The 25,824-nt window shown below is 34.6% G+C and overlaps 2 protein-coding genes and 2 pseudogenes across 3 annotated transcripts; 1 reads left to right on the top strand and 3 right to left on the bottom strand.

The window, feature by feature from the left end:
• Window positions 1–3,466: 3,466 nt before the first annotated feature.
• Window positions 3,467–7,695, bottom strand: LOC145565423 (nucleolar GTP-binding protein 1 pseudogene; annotated as a pseudogene). Its single transcript, XR_014095028.1, has 4 exons — window positions 7,666–7,695; window positions 4,667–7,326; window positions 4,235–4,501; window positions 3,467–3,726 (listed from the first exon to the last, which is right to left on the bottom strand). The product of XR_014095028.1 is annotated as a nucleolar GTP-binding protein 1 pseudogene (transcript).
• A 586-nt stretch (window positions 7,696–8,281) lies between these two features.
• LOC145564131 (proteasome subunit alpha type-5-like) lies at window positions 8,282–13,354 on the top strand. Its single transcript, XM_081624469.1, has 10 exons — window positions 8,282–8,376; window positions 9,624–9,660; window positions 9,792–9,873; window positions 10,036–10,116; window positions 10,612–10,725; window positions 10,835–10,936; window positions 11,225–11,283; window positions 11,428–11,530; window positions 12,682–12,747; window positions 12,834–13,354. The coding sequence occupies exons 2-10, from the start codon at window positions 9,647–9,649 to the stop codon at window positions 12,924–12,926; spliced, it is 714 nt and encodes a 237-aa protein (XP_081480595.1). The 5' UTR covers window positions 8,282–8,376; window positions 9,624–9,646; the 3' UTR covers window positions 12,927–13,354.
• Window positions 13,355–17,165: 3,811 nt separating this feature from the next.
• Window positions 17,166–17,934, bottom strand: LOC145565422 (NEDD8-specific protease 1-like; annotated as a pseudogene).
• A 4,251-nt stretch (window positions 17,935–22,185) lies between these two features.
• LOC145564130 (putative glycerol-3-phosphate transporter 1) lies at window positions 22,186–25,391 on the bottom strand. Its single transcript, XM_081624468.1, has 3 exons — window positions 25,197–25,391; window positions 23,307–24,437; window positions 22,186–23,179 (listed from the first exon to the last, which is right to left on the bottom strand). Exons 2-3 carry the CDS (start codon window positions 24,349–24,351, stop codon window positions 22,629–22,631), a joined length of 1,596 nt encoding a protein of 531 aa, XP_081480594.1. The 5' UTR covers window positions 24,352–24,437; window positions 25,197–25,391; the 3' UTR covers window positions 22,186–22,628.
• Window positions 25,392–25,824: the final 433 nt, after the last annotated feature.

The following is a 25,824-nucleotide window of genomic DNA, read 5'->3' as shown; positions in this document are numbered from 1 at the left end:
TGTATTACTAAGTAGCTTAAATTCTTCACCGACATAACTAGCGTTACTCTATAAATTTGCAAGGTTGCACAAGAGCAGACATATAATACAATACCTTTTGGCAGTAGTTGTGATCAAATGGCTGCAATGTTTGATTTTGAAATGGAGGAATTATAACACTCCTTGGATCTAGGCAACGTAAAGACCACAGCATGATTCAAATGGATTATGGATGTTGATTGATAAGCTTAGGGCCTGTGTCTCATTAACTAAACTCAGCTGAACTGAACTGAAGTGAACTGAATATTTTATAAAAGAAGGAAATTAGGAGCTGAACTGAACTTATTAGAGCTGAATTGAACTAAACTGAACTGAACTGAAAATAAGCGTATGAGAACAGGCCCTTACTCTTGCCTCAATCTTAGCCACGATTTAAATAAAATACAAAATTTTCACATTTAGTACATACTAGTTGTGGGAGTGCCTGGGTCCCCACGTCCCCAATTTTGTGGAATTAAACTCGATGTATTAAATGTATAATTGTTGATCGATAGAGTGATATTTAATGAAAAACATATTATAAATGAAAATATGTGAAAAACTTTTAAATTTGAAAAATAAAGAACAATAATATTGATAATAAAATGGCTAAAAGGAAAGTAGACGAATAACTTAATTAAGTATATCTCAGTATCCAAAATTGTTAACTCGTTTGCTAACGAACGCCACGGGGGCGTTGGATAAACTAGCTAAAAGTAGAAAGATTAAATTACAATTAACATTAATTACACCGATCGACGAGTGATTTTGTTTTGCTTTCCCAAATTAATATCAATTTATGTAATATTTTAAATGCTTATCCAACGCCCCGGGGGCGTTCGCTAGCAACATCCTAATTTAAAATATAAGGCATTTGTTGTTTGAAATATATACAAAAGAAGAAGGGAAAAAAAAAAAAAAAAAAAAAAAAAGGAACAACCTGTAGTAATATTGTTTATATAATTACACTCCTAATTTTGCAAAAAATATTTAGGAAAAACGTTTTTAATGCTTATTTATTACATGTTAATTAATAAGTTTATGATTATTATAAGCTATGTTTACTAAACAATTACTTCAAGGTTATTCTTTAACTAAACTAAAATCATATACTCCATCCGTTCCATAATATAGTTCTTGTTTTCCTATTTTGGAGATTCAAAATGTTGTTCCTGTTTCCATTTGTGGATAGTATGTATAGACCATTATACCCTTACTTTTGTAACTTTATTCATTGTACTTTCTAATTTATCCTTGAATTTTGCACATGCTTTATACCTTTTTCCACTTTCTATCTCTAACTTTTGTCTGTGGTTGTACTTTTCATTTTTATTAATATACTTTATTCACTTTTTCCTCCTATTTCTTAAATACCGTGAAAAAATACAAACAAAAACTATATTATGGGACGGAGGAAGTACGTAGTATAAATTGTTCTTTGGATTGTTTTACGAAAGAACTCTAATGGTCTTAAACCAATAAAATAAGTTGAATTCTAAAGGTCTTAAACCAATAAAATAAGTTGAATTCTAACTTACTCAGCTACATATGTTATTCTAAGAGTACTTTTGTTCCTGTAAAAAAAGAGTACTATGAATACTCATTCGTCTTCTATGTGTTTGCAAATTTCAAATAACTTTTTTCAAATTGATCCCCTGCCATTCATTCACCCCAACTCTGACCTGTCCTTAAAGGTTTTGCACAAGGCATAGAATATTTATTTTTTTGGTGTTTAGAGAGCCATAAGGACAGGGGTGAGAATCGATCCCGGATTTCCTGAAACAGGGAGGGAAGCTCTAACCACTTGAGCTATCCCTCACTCTCGCATAGAATATTTATTTGATTGCCTATTTGCTTGGGAATTTGGTTGCGTATTACATATTTGATATACACCTCTTATAAGAAAACCTATCTTAAGTTTATTATAGGTTGTATGCTCTCTCTCACTCTCTCTTTTCCACTATCCTGTATCGAAATTCTGAATATCTCCCTTCAAGTTTACTTTAAAATTGACCTAGTTTTTGCACTTCTTACTCCTGATCTCAAAAAATGAAAACAATAATATTTTGTCTCTATAGAGACTATAGATTGTATATAGTGTGCCTACAAGGAATTTATTTAAATTGTTTTGCTACATATATCATGCCTGTGGCTCTGCTCCATTGCACACAAGAGCTGAAAGTGATCAAGGAATCAAAATCTGTAAGGACATACAAAGATGCAGACTAGAGAAGAAACTAAATGAAAACCTGAAAAGCAAGGCATTTATTCTCAATTAGGCTAAGAAAAGGCATTGTACTAAGCCAGTTATAGAGACTATCTGCCTAAGAAGACGAGTCGCCTTGTCAGTTTGCAGCCAAAACTGATTCAATACTACAAAAATCAGAACTGCCCATATTGTCATGAGAGAGAAAAAAAATTACATACACAGGCACTGGCAATCCCAACAATCAAAAGACCCCACAATATCAAGTAAACAAGCCAAATATGGTAATAAAGCAAAGGCCAGCAACAGAACTCAGGTTCATCCATCGTACCATTATCACCAAAGAGAACAAATCTCATACTCTCCAAACAATGCCAGCAACCCAAAACAGCACCTTCACAATCACAAATCTTCATGTAATAAAGAGATAGAAACCCCTTACCCATCACCATTTTAAGCCAGGTGATAGCGTGACAGCAATCAGCAGTACTTCGAAGCCAAAATCAAGCAGCAAGTTCATGCTTTGTTTTTACTTCAGACCATTCCTTCTCTTCAGCTTCAATCTCAACACCCTTAAAGCCCACTGGAGCACATTATTATAATTAAATCTTCCACAAGATAATGAAATTAAATATTCCATGTCATACTCAAGATTTTATATTATTTTGCAATCATAGTGCAAAATAGTAAAGAGAGTTCATATAATACATCTAAGTATCAAACAATGAGTGCTACCTTGATGCAAAGAGGGAAGAGTGGCAACAGAATTAGATCATCAGGAAAACAAAGCATAATGCAAGGTCACCTCATAGAATGTACAATACTACAAATAAGGAGAACTGATAGAAAAAAAGGATTTATTGGAACGCACCTCAACATGGGATACCTCTGAGCTAATATCCATTCCATTTTGTTCTTAACGGGCTTCAAATAAAAATCGTTTCATTATACCTGAAAAAGAGGCAAAAGAGTCAGATTGCACATAATTCATTACAGATAGCAAATAGATTTACAACCAGAGCTGATTTTCTACCAGATAGCACAAACTATATTGCATGTTTGGATCACAATTGCCCAATATAAAGTCCAGAAGAATCGGTATTTACTTACTGGACTCAGACTCTACATCAACTATTATTAATGATGATTCCTACTGCATGAACACCAAGCCTCTTACCTAACCAAACCTTAAAGCTGTAGGTGCCTAAGGAGGATCGAAGTTATCTCCATAATCATATTTTTCTCTCCTACCTTCCTATTTCATTAAATAAATGTTTCATTTATTTTTTCTTACAGCAGTCCTTCAGAAAAATGGCTACATACATGGTTGAGTCGTGCACCAGTGGTGCAGCTTCATAGGCGGCTTATTTCAACATCATAGTCTTTGCTCTAGAAGTTCCTCAGTCCGTTCTCTGCCCTCGACTATGAACAACAGATTGTAACTGAGATGAAAAATTAGGGCCAGCCTGTTGAGGCACCTACTGTTACAGCTAAACGCAGACCTGAAAAAGTCGTGATAGAAAAATCAGTTACTCCAACTGTAAAGTGTAATGAGGGGTTCGATTTCACATAATCATAATCAAAGTAGAAGACTTTCTGATGCTCGATTTCAGCCAAAAATACAAGCAAATTAGGATTAACTGATTTTTCTATCACGCCGTTTTCAGGTCTGCATTTAGCAATAACAGTTTAGGGTACTAAATGGATATTGACAGTACTCTCTCTTTCTCCCCTCTCCTCCATTGTGTAAATAATCCGAGTATAGGCCTAATATGAACTTGTTAGGCCTATGACTTAGTATTACTATTACCTGACTATTAGTCCAAAATTTAAACAAATAAAAACTTTTAAATTAAATTAATATACTTAAAAATCAGTTCTCACACATATTTATAGAGAGATACCAAAGTCAAATAATGGTCGCAAAACTCAGTTTTCGACAAAATAGGCATCAAATCAATACAGTTTACTACTATTTCAATCTAAAGGGGCGGGTAGTGATTGATGTACCTGTGTCATATATGGAGCAAACACCATAGCAATGTTGTGAGCATTCATTTTATTGTAATGTTCTTCTCGAACAACATCAGCCATCAATTTGATGGCCTAATCAAGAAGAGAAATCTCCTTGGATGGAAGCCTCCTCACAAGCTCAACACAATCATCTTCAGTTTGGCACTGCATCTGGAATAGTCTGCAAATTGTGTAATTGACAGTATTGCGTGTGCATCTTCTGCTCAGCAAGATAAAATATCACATGCTCACCGGAGGACCACCCTGATTTTGATGAAAACAGAGCAAGGAAATGTATAAGAAAAGGCAGCACATTGATAAGATAAATCTAATGTAAAAAGACCAGCAAAGCTAGAATACATTCACTTGTAAGTAAAGAAACTTGCAGCGCTAAAGTGCACAATAATATCAATTTTCATAAACTGCTACCTTAAAACAAAAGATCATGTGCAATGCGTTCCCAAGGCAATGATACAGACATTAAAGAGCAGTTAAGAGGCAACATCTTATCATCTGAATTATTTGAAGCTGCTGTATAAGCCTGTTAAGAGCAACAGAAGCAACAGATGCAGCTCTCCGGACAATTGTAGCAAAACCAAATCCACTTTTTGAATCAACAGACAACAGGTGATGAAGGCACTGATGAATGCTGGCTTTGGTCTGGTTAAACAAGAAAATTTAAAGACATGTTTTTAACATTTGTCAAGGGACAAAGAGAAACTGATACAATGTATAAACAGATTCGGGCTATAGAAGCCGGCCTAGCCTCCCCTCGATTCCACCACTGCCTCAAAACCATTCAACTCGAGAAAAACAGGTGCAATAGCTCAGAGAAGATAATTATACATCCGTTTGTACCTGTAGTATACTATATAATGTGCATCTACTGTAGAATTTGTGTGGAAATGAAGAAGAGTTGATTAAAAAAGGGTATAATTAAACAGTTGGGAAAATTGTCGTACATATTGAAAATAAACAAAAATAATCAAGCACAAATAACATAAATTCAATTATTAACCAACCAAATTTGGAATGACTTGGTAAAGGTCTAAAGGACCAGAAAAGACCTAACGTCGATCAGTTTTACCAATGGAGCGCTTCCCAGAGAAAAGATGTTTAGGTTTGAGATTAGGAATGACTCTATCTCCTTCTCCCTTAAGAGCATCTTTGTTCCTTTTGTTGACAGATTTCTTGGCAAGTTTAATAGCTTTGCCCTTCTGGAGCAAGTCCTTGAATCCTTCTCCTGGTACAAGTTCACCAAGTGGTGGTCGTGATCTGGACCTACACCTGGATTGAGATGCAGAACGCAGTTTCTTGTTGGATTGCTCAGTATCCATATCCATAGCATCACCTTCTCCCATAGCTGATGATCTCTGCCTCTTCCGACCCCTTGACTTGCTACAAGCTCTGTCAATTGCTGCAGAAGGGTCGATTCCCAGTTTTGTTAATTGCCTACCCATTCTCTTGGTTGTAAACTTCCTATCCTTATCAAACTTCCTCGGCACAATAGGTCTGCTCCCAGCAGTGCTCTTTTTCAATCTGTGTTCTCCAATGAGCAAGCCTTTCTTTTTCCTGATTGCGGCCAGTGCCTCTTTCTCTTCTGCTGTTAACTCTTCACCATCCATCTCAAAGTCTTCCTCAGACTCATCTGCTTCTCTCTCCAACTCTTCAAGCCTATGCAAGATATCAGGATCAATAAAGTCATAAACATTGTGCCCATCAAGAAATTCTGGCATAATGTCTTCTTTCCATTCATCATCTGCCAAGATATAATGCTTCTTCAAGCTAGCAGAGTAAACACCAGCACCACCATTCTCATCCTCTAACTGCCTTTCAGTTATTCTTTGTTCTTTCTCTGCATTTTCTGCTGCTTCCTTGGCCTTGGCTTCAAGAACCCCGAGAGGTATGCAAGGTGGTCTTTCCTTCTGGTCTTGGGCGTTTGGAACAGCCACATGGAAACGGTTCAAGCAGTCATTTATCTTCTTAGACTTCATCTTCAGTTCAACCCTCTGATCCAACAGCCTGTCACAAGCCGCATTCTTCACTGCAGTAACCCCTTCTTCGGTCAGAGTACTCATGGATAGAAGAACTCCCTCTTCAGTAGCCTCACCTCCCTGACCTACCACTGTTTTCAGAGCCTCAGCTTTCATTTCCATGACCAACTTCTTGTCTTCCTCGGGAATATTATCAAATGACAGCAAATCGGTCTTGTTGCACACTATGATCAAAGGCTTATTCATGAAAAGAGACTTGATACTGTGAAAGAGTGCAGCTTGCTGGGCAATAGTATATCCACATGATCCGGAAATGTCCAAAAAGAAGAGGACTGCAGCTCGGAGATGCGCAAGAGCAGTGATACTGCACGTCTCAATAATATTCCTATCTTCAAATGGTCAGTCCAGAATCCCAGGGGTATCAATCACTTGATACATCAAATACTTGTAATCTGTATGACCCACAAAGAGTGACTTAGTTGTAAATGCATAAGGCTGCACATCTACATCAGCCTTATTAATCTTATTCATGAAAGAACTCTTCCCCACATTGGGGTAACCACAAATTAAAATAGCTCTTGTGTTAGGGTCAATAGAAGGCAACCTTTCCATGTGCTGCCTAACTCGTTCAAGATAAGCCAAACTATGGCTGATTCTTTTCATCACAGTGCACATTCGACCAAGAGCAGCAACTTTCAGACACTTACATCTGTACAACGAATCACCATAATTCAACAGCTTAACATAATCCTTAGAAATCTTCGAAATCAGATTTCTAGCAGTATTCACTTGTCCAAGGGCAAGCTTGTAATGATCCTTGTTGTAAAGAACATGGAGAAGATCCCCGTAAAAAGGGTGGATATCGTCGAGCCTAGGGAACTCATCAATAATAGCAGACAGCTTTTCCTGAAAATTCTGTTGTGTGTATTTTACTTTCCTTTTGTAAAACTCCCTAAGACGAGAAATTGAATAGCCTTTGTGGACAACCGTTGGGGTTTGTCGTTGCGTTCTTGATAGAACAATGTCTGTCATTTCTTTCCCATTCGGAACCACAGTTATTTTCTTCAGATTATATTGCACTATTGTTACAACCTTCTAATCAACCCTGAATAGGAATTTAAAATCATATAAATTATGTATGTAAATTCATGAATTTGTCACTATAAAGTAGCAAAACAATCAAATCATACATGAAAATCGATAATTATATTGTTACAACCTTCTAGTCAACCCTGAACAAAAAATTATAATCAAATAAATAATGTACATAAATTCATGAACTTGTCACTATAAAGTAGAAAAACAATCAAATCATACCTGAAAATCGATAGTTCCATTGTTACAACCTTCTAATCAACCCTGAACAGAAATTTATAATCATATAAACTATGTATGTAAATTCATGAATTTGTCACTATAAAGTAGAAAAACAACCAAATCAAACATGAAAATCGATAATTCCATTGTTACAACCTTCTAATCAACCCTGAACAGAAATTTAATCATATAAATCATGAATGTAAATTCATGAATTTGTCACTATAAAGTAAAAAAAAACAAACAAATCACACATGAAAATCGAAAAATCGTTCAAATTGAAGCAAACAACACGACCACAACTACACTACAAATCAAAAGCTACGAAATTCAATTACTCGCAATTAAACCATGAGAATTGTACAAAAATTAGGGGAATTCAGAATAGAATAGTTCAATATTATACTGACAAAGTGACAATTAAATGAACGATAAACCCTAGATTGTGAAATTGATATTCGATGCTTAAAAAAAATGTTACCTCAGAATCTGTTTGAAAGGAGAGAGAAAACTCGGAAGGTGCTTCAATGGAGAATTACGGTTGAATGGAGGAGAGATGGGTAAATAATTTTTTACAGGGTTTTGTGTGTTTTAGGGTATGTGGGGTAGATTCTAGATTGAAGGAGGGAGATGGACGGCTAGGATGTGTTGTGAGTTTGATGATTAAGGGTAGTATAGTCATTTCAGCTGATAAATAAAGGGTAGTAAAATACGAGTAAAAATAAAACAAAATGTTTTGATTTTCATTCTTAAGAGTGAATCAGTGTTCATCAATCTTTCTACTCTCACTATCTCTCTCGATTTCATCGCTTGCCTCTCACTAATAAGGTCAGTTTGTTATTTTGATTGTATATCAACTTTTAATTTCTTAAGATTTTCGAATTTCTAATTAAAATGTAATTTTCCAATCTGTCGATTATTTTGTTCCATATATTACATGTATTTAATTCTGCAATTCGATGCTTTGATGATTGAATAATTTTTTAGGTTTAATTGCTTAGAAATGTGTTTTAATTTTGCTTGCTTAGTTTCATTATCGCATTAGGGGTTTTAATACACTGCTTTTGATGCAGAAACTATCCCCCAAATTAGGGCTTTTGCTTAGTGTTCTATTGATTTTTATTTTTTTGGTTCTGGGGTTGTTTGAATCTGAACACAAATTTAACTATTTTTAATCCAAAATTAGGGTTTAATGTGTGTGCAAAATCTGGTTTTGAAGTGACTATTATGTAAAATTTAGCCTCCTGAGTTTTTATAACAGCTGGAGTTGAAAAGGGTCAAAGAAAAAAACCCAGCTTACAGTTTCGAGCTTAAGCCTTTTGAATGTAGGGTTCGATTAGCTTATATCGTGATACAGATGGTTGAGGACTTGAGGAAGGAGGGGTTAGATTTTTGGTATTTGTTTAATGTTGTACATGAGCTACCAAGAGCATTTACTATTTGTAGATTCTTTAATTGGATGGAAGAATGTTATTTTCATCGCGATTTGGCAATGTTGCATGTTTTGATACTATTAGTTGGCATTTTTAAAGGATGGTATAGGTTTATATGGATTTCATGATAACTTTACGCTGTGGTGGGCTATTTGTGGAGAGTATTCTTCATCAAGAGGGGGTGATGAAAAAGTTAATTGGGGATTATTTTGCATCAGATTTGTTTGTGTTAGTTGATAGCATGTTCTGATAGATTTGAGTAGTTATAAATTGGTCTTTGATGGTTGGTGCTTGGACTTGAAAAAAGGATGATGAAAGATTTTTTGAGGACGAGTTTGGGAGTAGCAGAGCTTGTCAATATATATGGCATTGTACCAAACTTAATTGGAATTTGGGTGTTAATTATACGTATTGCATAATTGAATACAACTTCTATGCCCCAACTGTACTGTTTGATCATATTAGATGTTAAATTAGATTAAAATCAAAACATTTCGCAACTTTGAATACAAATATTGGCATTGAATGGAATATGGATTAATAGCTAACTATTGACATTGAATGGAATTTTATATTAAGGTTGTTATATTTGTAAAAAATTTTGAACGTTTGCACTGATCCCCACTTTCGTCTTGGGTTCAGATAGTTGATTTCACCTAATCAAGATGTTTCTCACCAGGTAAAATCAATCTCTGTCTACAAATCTATTTTTGGATCAATTGGATGGCTAGAAATTACAACTATATGCCTTCAACAATGTCTATGATAAGGCTTATGCTGACACTTTTCTGTTGCATGCTTTGAATTAAGGACTGAGTATGACAGAGGAGTCAATACATTCTCACCAGAAGGTCGGTTGTTTCAGGTTGAGTATGCTATTGAGGCTATCAAGGTATACTGTTCATTTTTACAGCTTTCGTGCTATGTGTGGTATTTTATTTTACTTACTTTGTGTGTGTGTGTGTGTGTGTGTGTAGGGTGGGGTGGGGTGGGGGGTGATTATAGAGGATTTTTATAGCTAACTTGGAAACTCCATTGTCTTGCCAAAATGCAGCTGGGTTCTACTGCAATTGGGATAAAGACCAAGGAAGGTGTTGTGCTTGTTGTGGAAAAACGTATCACATCTCCATTGCTGGTATCTATTCCTTCTGAAATTAGCACCTCTTCCTTTTCTAGCTGTCTGAATTTATACAAAAAATGGTCAACTTTGTTTTTTTTTTTTTAAGTTTTATCACTTGATAGCTAGTCCCTTGCACTGCTTTAATAATTTCTAATAGACATTTGGTCAAATGATATTTTAATGTGTGAGTTTCATTGGTAAAAACATTTTAAGGCTGGCCTTTAGCCTTCTGATTCTGGTAGCTGGTTGAGCAACCTTACCTTATGGTCCCATTAATTTTTGTCCTGTTTCAAAGTTTACAAGGAAACTGCATTTGTTCTTATGATTTCAGCATCACATGTAGAGTAAAGAATCACAACTCGACTCTCCTGAAAACTGTTCTTGGCTCATGAAAAAGCCAAGTGTATGCTGATGCTAAATTTCATCAATCGTTTGAGGCAGAATCACCTAGTGTAGTTGTTTTGCATGGTACTCAAACGATTACCTCAAATCTTTGTTTCTTTCCCTTAGGAGCCTAGCAGTGTAGAAAAAATCATGGAAATTGACGACCATATAGGATGTGCCATGAGTGGATTGATTGCTGATGCTCGCACACTTGTTGAGCATGCACGAGTGGAGACCCAGGTACTTTTGAAGCTTTGTTACTATAATTTGGCTTTGCATATTAGTGTTGCATGGGGTGACTGATTTCTTTATTTCTGGTTGTTCTTGGTTTCAACTCAATATGCAACAGAATCATAGGTTCTCTTACGGTGAACCAATGACTGTTGAGTCAACTACACAAGCTTTATGTGATTTAGCTCTTCGTTTTGGGGAAGGAGACGAAGAGTCGATGGTAAGTCCTTTGGTTGGAATTCCCAATTGCTGTTCATTCCTCTTGTTTATTGTTTTTAAAGGAGACTCTATTTTCTGTAAGTAAAGTACAGTGGGAGGATCTAGTTCAAAACATGCAAAACTCTATGTTTACATGAAACCTATGTTTTGCTTTCTGTATAGTGCAGATAGCTCCCACCCTCTCGTAGTGGTTTGATTTTTTAAGTTTTCATGTCAAGAGTTGAGTTTTCAACTACCTAAACATTTAATGGTCACTCATCTGTTTTTAATGGACTGTGTGTTTGTGCAGTCTCGTCCTTTTGGTGTATCTCTCCTCATTGCAGGTCATGATGAAAATGGACCAAGCTTGTAAGTCAAAATTTGTTTAAATTTAATGAGCTCCAACCTTTTCCTAAATGCCAGTTTTATAGAACTTCACTTTGCCTATAGTTCTGGTGGCTTTAGGGGGTTGTCTATCTGGATCTTAAACATACTACTCATCTCTGTATGTAGGTATCACACAGATCCTTCTGGTACATTCTGGCAATGCAGTGCAAAGGCTATTGGTTCTGGTTCTGAAGGTGCTGATAGTTCCTTGCAGGAGCAATATCGAAAGGTATATTTTACTGTTTATATGTACGCGATTATTTTGATCCTTTGTCTGCCAGAATTGAATATTCACAAAACATGATATACATTTCCAAATTCGTTAAAGAGAAAAATGTGACTATAATTATGAAGAATTTTGAAGTTACAAAGAAGGCATCAATCTGTAAATCTGTAAGATCACTAAAAAAGCCTGAACAAAAGTATAGAAAACAAGAGAATCTTGTAAGTATGATCAGAAGAATTCTTGTTTGAAATTCTCTCCTTTCTTTCAGTTCACGGATCCACCAGAAAAGCCATGCCTCTGTAAAACCTTCCAATCCTTTTCCCTGTCAGGATTGACTTATGAGAAGTATCAAGGCTTGAGCTGGGAGTCACTTTGTTTCCATTGACTTTTGGGAACTTTATGCCACCGAAGGTTGGCTGATTGGGAAGTTGTATAGCAAAGAAGGGAATTAAAGCAGCAAAGAGTCGAAGACTTGTAGAGCGTAGAAAAAGCTCTTCTTGCCTAAATGCTTCTTCTCACTATTGAGCTTCTACTTAACTACAGGAAAAAAATAAGGGGCTTTGAATCATATGTCAAAGGGTATGTGATTCCTAAGGGATCTCCTAAGCTACTTCTCCTCCTTTAATGTGTGATCAGAAGTCCTTTTTGAAGAACTAATGATTCCTCCTTACTGGGTTGTCATACTAGGTCTTGAGTGGCATGAAAAGGAGCAAGGCAAACCACCCCTTTCTACGCTATTCCATATTCAGTACATCTAGTTTGGAATAATTAATCTTCTGTAGCCACAAAACCCTTATAAAAGCTAGGAAAGCATTTCTCGAAGGAACTTCCTCCGTTTTATCTTTCCACAACATAATTAGGTAACTGCAAATGCTCCATAATAGAAAATTAATAAGCAAACTGAACTATTGTTGCAGCTTTTAAGGTAAAATAGGCTAAAGGAAATGGAAAAGTATGGGCAGATTTTTGTAAATTATACAGAAAGATATACTCAGTAAGCTGAGGACTTCCACTCTTAACGCCCTGATACCCAGAGAATGAGAAAACGATGTCTTGTTTTTAAATTACTTTGTTCACATTAGTGTTAATGATATTGATTATTCTTTATGTCTCAATCTTACATAGCATAAACATGCCTCTGCTTCCCATTGCAGGATTTAACTTTCGAAGAAGCTGAGACTATAGCGCTTTCCATCTTAAAGCAGGTTATGGAGGAAAAGGTAGTGCTATTTTCCTGATCAATGTTATGTTTGAGTTGTGGCAAGTGCATATATTTAGTGTTCCAATCTTTTTTTTTCCTTGTTAGGTGACTCCAAACAATGTCGACATTGCAAAGGTCTCCCCAACCTACCACTTGTATTCTCCATCTGAAATGGAGGCTGTCATTGGTCGCCTTTAAGTTGTACTCTGCCAGAAGCTGCTGTGCCTGTCTTCAGTCCTCCTGATTTCTCTCTTGATGCTTTGGTTCTCTCTGGTTAATGAATATTGCCAGAAACCATTTTGGGTTGTTATTTGACTGTACCTAATCAATTTGAGGTTCAAAGCTGTTCTTGCACTGTAGTGTACTGTTTTGCCGAGTGCCCGAAATTAAGAGGAACCCAAACCTTACAGAAACTAAGACAGGAACGTAGATTATAGGATCCTAGAATTACTGGATAATTGGATATGCTCTGGTGGTTCATGAATATTTGCTTTATAGCTATAGAGGGTCAAACTGATTTCAACTTTGTAAGTCAAGATTCTATCCATTGCTCGTCATCAGCAATTCAGCAGGTTTCAAATTGATGATTTTTCCTTTTCAAAAGCTGAGATGGATTTCTTGTTGCATCTTAATTCTTAGCATTGCTCCAGAAATATTCTATTAGTATTTTAAAAAAATTCTTTGACAAAGGCTTAATTTGCATTAGTTAAAAACAAAGTGGACCAGTAGTACTTAGAACACTACTTTTGCAAACCAAATTAAAACAAACAATATAGCTGATAATTTGCTCTTATCGGAGGTGATAATTGTTGGATGAAAATCTTAAATGGCAACATCGAAACTTGTTAACAACGAAAAATTATAGCTAAATTAAGAATCTCATATGATGAACTATCTAAATGACCTAAAGTCAGCTTTTTTTTACTCGAGATTTTTGGCTCATTTCAACAATTTGAATCACATTTTTGAGTGGTTCGGTATCCTTTTGGTAGGGCATTCATCATAAAACTATGTTTTTGATCCTATACTAGTAAACGGCTAAATTCACACTCTATATCTCAACCTCACTCCGTATCAAACTTTAAGCCCAATATTTTTGTTCATAGTTACGGAGTATTATCTTTTACTCTTGTAGTAAATTCTCAATCACTACGTTTAGTACCAAAAACAAATACTACGTATGAAGTAAATAAAAAGTAACATGTTTTCTGTGTGGATGACTACATTATGTAGTCGGTTGACACATATCAAAACATTGAGCGGGTAATCCTTGACTGAGTAATTCTTAAGTCTTAACCGATTAGGTAACATCTGACTAAGTAAACCCTGCCCGACCGAATAACCCTAAAATAAATAACCCGTACAATGAAACTTCAAAACTTTTTATTCATAAAAAAATAAAAATAAATAAATAAATAAAAGTAAAAAAAACTCGAAACTTGGAACAAATATGAATAATAGACCTATCTAGAGTGTTTCGAAAAAATAAAGACCTTTCTAGAGAAATCGGGGGGAAACTTGAGGAAGAGTCCATCCAGAAAATCACCTCGAATTAATTCGAGGGAAGAAGATAAAGAACAAAGAACGAAGGTGAAATAATGGGAATAGTGAAGAGCTGCTTCTCATTCATGGTGGGCACTGTTTGCGGTGTTTATATCGCCCAGAATTACAAAGTTCCTGATGTTCAAAAGCTCGCTTCTACCGCCTTGTTCATGGGTCGTCTCATCGAGCAAAATTATCGCAAACCCAAGAAATCTGACGAAGATTAGTCAATTTTTCTGGGATCATTCAATTCTAACAGGTTTTACTTTTTCATATTAGGGTTCAATATGATTTTTAAATTTTTTAATGTGATTTTATTGGTAGTTGTAATAGTATAAGCAATTCTTGGTGATTTAGCTGGATTTTTTGAGGTGGGGTATACTTAGATTTTTGTGGGAAGTGTCAAATATTAACTATAATTCGAGTAATGTAAATTTTGATACTGATAATTTAAAATTGAAGAAAATTTTGTTCTTGACAAGTTTTGAATTTATAGGTTTCCTTTATTGATGAAATTGTTGATGTTATGAATGAATTATGATATTTGGTGAGATTATTGATTAGGTTTGTGACTGTTGTGATCGTACACCAATTTCATAGAATTACAAAAGTTCATGTTGTAGGGATTTGATAATTTTCATTTTTTTTTTCATAGAACTTGGGCTGGTGCAAGTCTGAAGCTATAGTTTGCGTTTAATCATACTGTCTGGTTTTGTTCGTATTGTTTCGAAGTCATTGTGTATTGATTTTTCAAGTTTTCCAGTTGGTTTTCTTCCCTTGATCTGTACTTGTCACAGATGATGTGCAATTGAATTAGGAACAATGAAACTTTCTTATTGCTGCTGTTGTTAGGCAATGTAGAATGCATATAGATGCAACCATTGGCGCAATACCAATGTCTGGTTTTAGAGGGCACTTTGGTATTTGGTTTTAGAGTGCAGTATGCACTGCATAGTAAGGGCAAGTTGTGGGAATGTGGGATGTATCCTTAAGTTTCTTGTGAATCATTAGAATGACTTATAGCGGAAGCTTAGATGGTGGATCATATTGTCGAACTTGATTTGTTATTAGATAGAAGTCTATCAGTAAGATTCAGCAGCTTGAACTCCCTTCTCTCTTTTCTACCAGCCTTCTGTTCTTCACTCTCGTGAGAGACTGTATCTTCCTTGAAGTTGCAAAAGGCTTTGAAGGCATTCCCGTCTTCTTAATCAGTGCTAAATATTACTTCTGAAACTTGTTCTTAAGGTTTTTGGAGCTACATGGATACAAATCCTGCGTTTTTGCCTTTGAGTTTTCTCTAGTTTATTGGCTTCTTGTATGTCATGTTATGATGCCAATAATAAGTGACAGAGTGGTGCAGAAATTGTAGGTGCCTTCTTTGTTACTATCCTTAGAATCTGCTTGCTAGGTATAGCTGGTATACTGTCTTGTCATTGTAGGATTGATTGATCAGATCTCTTTTTTTTATCCGTAAATTGCCTTAGCTAAAGCAACTTGGCTATGAACTGCTTTGACAAGTCTACAGCTTCCTGTATTACATAGTTATGCTCAATTTCACCTTGAACATGGAATGCCTAGTTGGATTTCGCTTATGGTTAAGATAGGTTTAATCCATGGTTTGGATGATGTATACAATTAGGGCTTGCTCCCCCATGAACATGTCCTGCTGAGTGCTGACTCTGAGCCTGACAAACTATGTTAGGTATCAGGGTTTATGGCTTGAATTTAAATCTTTCAGAGTAGTAAGCCCTAATTAAAAGGTTATTATGTATGCTGCCTATCCGGTTCTAGTTGAATGTACAAGCAAGTTTGTTGTGAATCATTGGGAGGAGTTATTGGAAGTTTTATAGTGCATTCTAACTACTACTGAATCATAACTTTCTGTCAAACAGATTAAGCAAGTAGAAGGCCTAGAACTTTCCTATACTTGATATTCACCTTGTGAGCTATTCTAGCTACCTTTATAGTTGCTCTAGGCTTTTGATGAAACCCACCCCTTCTTAAGCAGTGATTAGTTTCACGACTATCTTCTTTGCCTTTCTTGCTTTTACTTTGGCGTTCCCACCTGTGAGCATTGTGTATCTGAAACATCTTTGCATGACTCATTCTTTTCCTCTTATTGGAAGTTGAGTTGTCATAATCTGCAGATTCCTGCTCATAACCTGTAGTATCTTAGGATTTCATTTCAACCTCTTTTCTCAACTGTCTAATGAAAAGTTTCTCAAAAAAAAAAAAAAAAAAAATAAATAAATAAATAAATAAATAAAATTGTCTAATGAAATAATTGGAACTGTTACTAGTAAGCTGATTATGGATTGCTTTGGTAAATGTAGTGCATGAAAAATCTCATATGTCATCCTGCATTATATAGGATCTGACCAGTGTTGCCTCGAATATGCTATGGCTGATTGGCTTTTACTTATGATTGAGATATACATTGTATTATTGGAATTTTTTTTTTTTTTTTTTTTTTTTTTTGAATGGACACTGTATTTTTGGATGGTGAGTCCTATATACCTGTAGATGTTAAGCATTTAGCCTCTTTTTTCGCTGTGTAATCACTTCACTATGTCACTCTTCTGTTCATGGAGTTTCTGGGTCTTCAGAAACAATTTCTTCGGTCCAACCCAAGTTTAGCTGGATTGTCATTGTAGTGTTAGCCTACAATCTTGGGAAACCCTACTTACAAGGAAATAGGGTACATTAAAAAAAATATACTCTAAAGACAGTGCACAGAAGTTGTAATTAACTTTCTATTAACAAAATTACATACTCTGTAGAAATTAATAAATGTTCGGATTTCTAGCCTTAAGTTTGTCTACATAATAACTATTTCATCAAGTTGTAAATGATGTTTCCCTCGAAAAAAGTAAAAAGTTGTAACAGATGTAAAAGTCAGTACTCAGCCAACTGCTGTATGTTATCAAGCACCTCGCTTCGCATATTCACCTCCACAGAATCATCAACTTGCTTCTGTATTGCTGAAATCATGTCACCCTTTTGATTTGAGCGCCACCTACAGATTTCTCTGGCAATGGCTAACACATATAGACCGCAATCCGTTTGATTGCTGATGGGTCTCGCATTCCATATACTTGGGTAAAACTGCAGGTCCGGTAGCAGCAACTGATTCAGATTTCGTGTCTTCAACAGGTTTGGATACTCCAGATTGCACGCGTTTCTTCTTCTTATTCTTCTGTTTCTTTAATGAAGGTGATGAGATTTGCGCCCTTGAAACTTCACTTCCACCTGGCCCCATGTATTCCTTGACGGCATCATACAGCTTCATGGCATGAAAGCTATTCAATTCCTGCATGCTGTCATAATGCATAAACAAATTCTTCATCCTGTCATACACCAGGGTGCTCCAATGACTCCCACCAGATTCATTGTTGTCGTGAACAGGGAAAAGAACCAGTCTCTTGCTTGACAGATTAGAGGATTTCGCGAAATCTTCAACAAATTTATCATCCTTGCAGTCTGCTAGACAGACAGATACACTCGGTTTGACTAACAGGATATCATCAGTTTTGCTAGATGAGCAAAGGTAACTGAAGTAGAATGCAATGATTTGGTCATTGAGAAAACACGGTTCTCGTAATGTGTCAAGATCTGAATCTCGCAACACAATATCAGTGTACTTCAACACTACTTTGTCTTCCATGTCTAGTTTTCACTATGCAACGGATTATAATTAAAGATTAATCCCTGGATCAAAGGATTTCGAAGCGCGAAAGCAACATGAGGAAAGGGTTATGTATTCAATCGAAATTAATCAGTATTCGTCTGTTTGGATTGTACAATCCTAGACTCTTACAGAGTATATATAACTCTAATTAACTTGTGCCCTACTCCAAGTTTCTAACACAGAATAGCATTTTCTGGTTAGAATAAAATTATTATATGGAAACTTCTACCTATTGTTGGATTTATTGCAAGTTTGCAACAAATTGTACTAGTCCAATATAAACATTAAAGGCCCAAAACACTTATAAACACTTGGCCCAAATCGAGTGTTTGGTTTGAAGGCTCGGTAACAATTACCATTACCTAAGGATAATGGTTATCCCTCAATTGTTACCTCTCAAAAACTTAGGGTAACAAATATTCTTACCCTCCTCTTAACAAATGTCATTTATTTTCATAGTTAAACCAAATAAATGAAAAGGTAATAGGGCTAATAGCTAAATGATTCCTTTTCCCCTCTTCTTTGTTTCCTTTACACTCCGTTTCCATTGTCCAAACCAAACGCCCCCTTATTTTCTTTTCTTTTCTTTTCTTTTTTTTTTTTTTTTTTTTTTTGATAACGTAATCGCTTATATTATGATGTCTCTTATGCTCTTGATAAATCTCTTTTATATGCTATATTGATCCTTTAGTATTTAGATTAACTTACGACAAAAAAATTACATTAAATAAAAAAGAATTTTATTTTTAAAAAGTAAAATTAAAGAAATCAAATATTTTTCCTTCTCACAAATTTATTGTAACAATCAATGATAAACCTATAGGCTACATGTAGCGTCTGTTCTCTTCAGTTCAGTCAGTTCAGTTCAGGTCCAATCACTTCAGTTCATTTTCTAATTTTCTTCTTTCATAAACAATTCATTTCAGCTCTATTCAGTTCAGTTCAGTTCAGTTAAGTTCAATTCAGCTCCAATCAGTTCATCTCAGTTTAGCTCATCTCAGTTCAATAAATCAGAATAGGCCCGTAGTCTAGTCGTCTCTTCTTACAAGATTTTTAGTAGTGATTTTTATATTTTTTTAGGAACTTCTAACACTTAATTATGTGACAATTTTCTTTCCTAATTTTTTTTGTCGAAATTGTGTGACGACCATCATAGGTACAATCAGTCACATAGTTAATCAACCTAATCTGTCTATAATCGCTACTTGATTATGTGTAATCAAGGTGACGAGGTTAGTATCACTATATATTACTATTATTACAGTAGGGTTATTTATATAAATATATGTAAATCTATGATATCATCATCTTAAATTAGTGGTTAAAAGCTTGATTGCTATGATTATTAGTAATCTAAATTGTGGTTCTCTGTCAAAAAACATAAATCTAAATTGTGGTTCACATAAAAGATGACGCTCCTAAAGATAAAAAAATTCTAATCCCACTCATTTTTAAGTAACCTCAATTAATTTAAAATAAATAAGGTAAAGCCTCACTCGCATGATGGCACTAGTCTAGACTTTGGAGAATGACTCAAATAATCAATTCCCCAATTTCAAGTGGTCACTTTATTTTAACCAATATTATTGCTTCATATTTAACCATATGTAATGCTTGTTTAACTTTTCCTTGTTTCGAATAGACCATTTTGATGGGCCTTTTTTTATTGAATGAAAATGGGATGCGGAATATCGTTGCATCAGTAAAGTGGGAATATTTGACAACAATTTTGAAGTAACAATTACCATTTCACGGAAATCAAAATCCTACGTAGTCACTTAGATTATAAGTCGTTCATATAAGTCTCATCACAGAGAGTGAGGGATAGCTCAAGTGGTTAGAGCTTCCCTCCCAGCTCCAGAACTGTTTTATCTGGCAGACTTGTATTGCACCATTTACGTAATTATACAAATTACGACAATTCAATCTTATACAAATCATTAAATTCTAATTAAGTTAAACTTGTGGCTCATAATTCACAGCCTTCATCTACATAGTTACCTACATCCACCTAAATCCCTTGTTCCTAGTGAACACATACCTTTTATAATAGGTGCTAGAGAACAAGGTGTTTAGTATATTCATACAAGCACTAGTTCTTTAAGACTTGCGTATTCAAAATGCATAAGCAAGAGTCAGTCATTCGTCAATCCAAATTTCCAATAATATTCAAGAATTATAGACTTTATAGTATAATTTAGAATCATTATTAGTGACTAAAGACTATCTTAATCTCTATAATTTGCAATTATAGCAAATTTGTTAACATTTTTGTCAACCACATACTTAATATCAACACCCACTTCATATATGATCAAGATATTTTATTTTTTGTACATACTAATGATTTTTTTTTTTTTTTACAACGTCCAAATTTATTGGATATGTATAAAGGCTTAAAAGTCGATAAGATGGATGAGATAACAATCAAAATAGAATCATTGAACTTAATTTCATGAGATAAATATAACTTTTCTAAACAATTTTAGAATATTCAAAGGTTGATTCCTAACATTATCATCTTGTCCAAGCTTAAATCTTTGTTTTCATACACATCTTTCACAAGATAGTAATCACATTTAATTAATTGAAGTTGTTTAGAAAACAAGCAACTATTCTCCTCTATTGTACTAAGCTGGAGTTCCAATCACTATAATGAGCCACTAATACACATTTTCTTATTTAAAAAACACTACAAGCAAAAGCAACAAGGGTTACAACTTACAAGAGCTGTCTAATTAGGGGCAAAGGAGAATAGGAAGACCAGTTGATGTTGATTAGGGCGACCATTTCTATCAAAATCAACAGTAAAAATGATATCAAATAAGCTCTTAGACAATACGTATATCGCAACGAACGGAACCTTGCCACAGTTACAGTTATTAGAAAATTGTACATTTATATGCAATTATGCATAGATTGTCAATAATACATCATCATATCCCCCCTTTGAAGGTTCTTGGCGTCACATCCAAATCAATTTCTAATACGTTGAATAATTGCATGATATCACAACTGCTTTTCATATATAGTGGTCCCCTCCTCAATTCCAGAAACAAAACTTTAATTACCTAAAAAAAATACTAATTAAATTAATAAAACCAGTTAATTACTTTGTCCACTTCATAATGACAGCATTTGATAGCTACTAAAGCCTACTAAGCATGATTAGTAGTCCCTAATTAAATTTAATTTGGGACATGTTCAACAGTAATTAAGCGGCCTTATCTACAAGTTGTAGCCAATGTATATTGTAGAAGGTTTAATTATAGCTCATAGTTTTGACACGGTTTAATATTAAATTAAAGTCATCATACAAGTAAAATAATAAAAACTATAGGTTAAAATTAAATGCATGCTAGCTTAGTGTGAGTGTAATATGACTATATGAGTATATGAACCTTGTACTTTAGTGTGAATATAATTAGCAATATGGCACTTGTTATGTTTGGGTGATGAAGACAAGGAGGAAATTTCCTTGCATGCCTAAAATGATTTCAAGATTTCAATTTACATGTGACAATGCTAGAAGAGGAAATTTCCTTGCCTATATGATTTCAACCTTTATTAATTTCAAGTTTCAATTGATTTATGGAGGATTTTAAACCTATCATTTTATGGATTTGATGTACATGTAGATCGATTTTGGGGTTGAATGCTTATGCCATTATAAAATACGAGTATCAATTTCCCAATATAAAGATTGAGGGAGAGCGGTGTGTTATTTCTACCGAATTTCTTTTCTTTTTTCAATAAACTCTACAAAATAGCTAGTTTAGTTGACAAAATTGGAAAATAATTGTACGTATGGTATCAAATATTTGAAAGTCGTGTTTTAGTTCAATAAAGATTGATAGTGTGTATGGAACTATAATATACAACGTTCAACTGATCAAGAAACCTCTTGTTGCACAAATACAAAGTATAAGGAATTAGTAGGTAATCCAAGATTGACATATATTTTTGAGACATAACCATACTTGTACTTGGAGACAAATGAATTTTGCCTACAATACAAAATGTCATTGTAGAGTAACATGAATTCCTACTCTCTCAATCCGAAATAATATTTTTTTACTTAGTAGTATGTGACAATTTTTCTTTGTTTCATAAATAATAGGCCATTTTCTAAAATACGAGTATGTAAAATACAAGTATAAACAAGCTTCAACTTCAAACAATCTCAGCTCACAATGTTATACAGAATAAAAAGGATGGAGTAAAAACTTCGTGCCTCATAAATAAACGATTTTTTTGAATGCCGATTTTTTAGTACAAAACATACAAAAACAAAACTTTGTACAAATGTGATAAATATAATTTACAACATGAAGCTTTTCCCTCCATAATTCCAAATATAATTTATGGAAAGGAAAATAAAATTTCACAATCTTTTTCTTAGTTTCTGATATCCCATATAAGGGATTTCTGATCTTTGAACTTGGTACTTGGTAGTAATATCCCCTGTAAAAGCCCTCCAATACAGAATGTACAGATGAATGTATGTGATCCTTTGCTCCAACTCTAGTTAGACGTCGAGGGTCTTTGCCATCTCTTCGTTTCTTCCTACGAGCTGAGGATATATATGAGCCTAAGTTCATGAACACTCTAAGCATAATCACACAATGAACAAAAAAAATTATCCTGTTTTACGGGATTTTTGTTTATTTTCATACAAGAACATCTGCTCTTGACCCTCTAGGAGATCTGTATCCATCAATTTTTGCACGTATTTCATCGATCACAAGTTTAGTGAGTAGTAGTCCTGCTATTAAAGCTGCTGTCATCAACATTGTGAAAACTGCATCCCAGCTTATGGCTGAGAAGTAACCTGTAAGCAAAGGTCCAATAGCAGCACCAATTGAGCCTGTACCATCTATAATCGCGGTGACAGTAGCAAGTGCCCTTGAGTTACCCTTGAGTGATTTATGTGTTCCGAGATCAGCTGAAACTGCAGTTGTGATTAAAGCATACGGTCCATTGACAAACATTCCGGCAATGAACATGAGGCCGATATTCATATACACATTGATGAATCCATAGCTTCTGTACATGTACAGAGCCGGGATGGTAAAATATGTAAAGGAAGCCGCTGTTATAGCCCTGGCATCAAGTTTATCAGATACAAAACCAGCTAAAATTCCACCAACCACACCTCCTAAATCGAAGAAAGTTGACAGGTTTCCTGCTGTCTCACTGGAAAGGTATTCTCCTCCAATTTCTGCAATGCACATGAAATGTTATTATGGTTCGGAACTTACAGTATTGTATAAAGTATTATGCAGGCAAGAAAACTGGCTAGTCACAAATAGCATCTTAAAATAAAACTCAATCAAAGAAGCAAGTACCTGTATAACTGATGTAAAAGGGAAGCCAATACAGGAAAGTATAAGCAACCAATTTCGCGAAGAACAGGCAAAGAGCATAATTGGCTACTCCAGGAATCTTCCATGCTTCAATGAATCCAACAGCCTTTTCCTCCTCGAGTGTTTCATGTTCAGCAATTGCTTCCAAGGGCATAAAGGGTTCGGCCAAGAAACCTTTCTTAGGAGAATCTGTTTCTTCATCACCCATATGCATACCAACAGACAAGGGACTAACAGGCAACATGAAAAAAACAACCAAGCCAAAGAATCCAATCATAAGACCAGGAACAAACATTGACCACCCCCATCCATACTTCAATAAGGCAGACGCGACCAAAGAACCAGTGATGTTGCCAACTGAAGTATGCGCGTTCCAAATGCCCATGATCAAACCCCTGCCACCCTTCCCGAACCAATTTCCAACAATTGCAACAACTGAAGGCCAACCAGTGGATTGGAACACACCAGCAAGCATTTGTACCACCAAATAGTAGTAAAAATTATGAATGTTAAACCAATATCCCATTCCAAACAATGCTGTAAAAAATCCAGTTCCAATCATTCCAATGGTTAAAAACACTCTCAAATTCATTCTATCTCCAAGGTGCCCTGAGAAGAACATTCCTCCAGCATAGACTGCAAGAAAAGCCACATCAAGGTAACCGAGCATAGCTGTGCCATCACTCCCATTAAATGGCTCCCATCCACCATTGTTTGCACCCAATAATGTTACATTTCCATTTGATAAGTTAAGGTAATTTTTCTGCCATGGGTAGGATTTTAAGTCTAATGAAGGCGATGTTGGTGTTTGAGGATCAAGGGCACTCTTCACTATACTCGAGGTTTTTCGGGTTACATGGTATGTTGCATATGATAAAAATGTTACAATCAATACAAGTCCTTGGTAGGTATGGTATGAAAGTGATCTTTTCTTGATATCTTCAATAACTCGAATTACATAAGGTCTTTCATCTTTGATTTCTAGGCTATGATACAGTTCATGAATTGAACCTATTGATGAACTCATGAGTAATGATCAAATGTGAGGAAAAGGCCAAAGTTTTTGTGTTTGGGAAGATATCTTCTTACACAGGTAACAACAAACCTAGCAAGCTGTAAAACAAGAGACATAAAACCATGTTTTAGTGCACAATTACAATTTAATTAATTTATAATAAGCCAATTATACTATATTCCTAATCAAACTTATATCTTTCATTTTTTTTTCTTAATCAAATATTATTAATTTCCTAGTTTAAATTAATCAAATTGTTAAATTCTAGCCACATAATCTGATCAAGGAAATACTGATATGTAAAATCTTTATTTGATTTAACACCAACTTTAACTATTCATTACTATTCAAAAATTGAAGATTTTTTATCAAGCCAAAACGTTATTTAGGTAACTTTTGAGGTGAAACATCCAAAATATCAGTCACCAATCAAAGCAAAAAACTTTTATTTTCAGTCTTATTAATTGTAACAGTAATTTCCTCTGTTTCATGAATTATGAACTAACAGTCTAACACAACATTTTTTTTCTTTCTATTTTTTCACCTCAATTAGCAATTTTCTTAATAAAAATCAGGATTTCATCCCCCACTTCTAGAATTTTAATTTTTATTTCTACATAATTGATAAAAATAATTCTGGGAAAATAAATAAAATTAAATAAAACACAAAACAAAACCCAGAATTCTCTGATCAATTCCACGATTACCCATTATCTAATTACATCCCCAAAACAAGAAAAACACAAAATTTTGACATTCAACGTAATTATAACTCCAGAAAAAAAAATCAATAAATCATTATTAAAAAAAATCCTTGAAGAATAAGGTAATATAATGAGTAAATTAAGCAAAATTACCTTAGAATGAGCTGATATATAGTGGATTGATAACTTGCCTTGAACTTTGGGATTATCAAGAAAAGAATTTGGCAATTTATAAAATTTTCTCTCTCTTCTACCGAAGAATGAGTTTGGATATTGCAGCTTACTTCTTTTTACGAACAAGAAGAAGTTCGTTTGAAGCGAGGCCGTTTTCTGAGCTAGACGTGGGCTACTTATAAATTGAATGTTATTTTATTTTATTTTTTTCTTTTATGATTAAGAAATATTATTATATTGAATAAAAAAATGTTTATATAGTTCTTCAAAAAAAAAAAAAAAATATATATATATATATATATATACTAGGGTAGCTAACGCGCGCGATGCGCGCACATAGCTAGTCAAATCTAGAGACTCTTTCGGCTTGGTGTTAAAATCATAAATTTAGTTGTTGACAGATTTAATGGAAAAAAAAATATGTAAACACTATGTTTATGAGTATATAAATGTCCAAGACAACTAACATTAAAGCATAGAGCAAATAAGTACATAATTAAATATTTTAGAGGGTATAATTGTCCAAACACTATTCATTAAAAAAACTTGTATACATTAATGAAGGTATATATGTAAATACACATTTTAAAGGGTATACTTGACATTA

This window comes from Chenopodium album, chromosome 10, assembly GCF_948465745.1.
Source record: "Chenopodium album chromosome 10, dcCheAlbu1.1, whole genome shotgun sequence".
Lineage (NCBI taxonomy): Eukaryota > Viridiplantae > Streptophyta > Magnoliopsida > Caryophyllales > Amaranthaceae > Chenopodium > Chenopodium album.
Note: the sequence above shows the minus strand (reverse complement) of the source record. Positions and strands in the feature narration are given on the sequence as shown.

Coding starts and splice junctions, on each gene's coding strand:
- LOC145564131 (XM_081624469.1), top strand. Junction 9,874..10,035: donor ATGCTATTGAGGCTATCAAG/GTATACTGTTCA, acceptor GCCAAAATGCAG/CTGGGTTCTACTGCAATTGG. Junction 10,117..10,611: donor GTATCACATCTCCATTGCTG/GTATCTATTCCT, acceptor TCTTTCCCTTAG/GAGCCTAGCAGTGTAGAAAA.
- LOC145564130 (XM_081624468.1), bottom strand. CDS start 24,351: ATGAGTTCATCAATAGGTTCAATTCATGAACTGTATCATAGCCTAGAA. Junction 23,180..23,306: donor CTTTTACATCAGTTATACAG/GTACTTGCTTCT, acceptor TGTGCATTGCAG/AAATTGGAGGAGAATACCTT.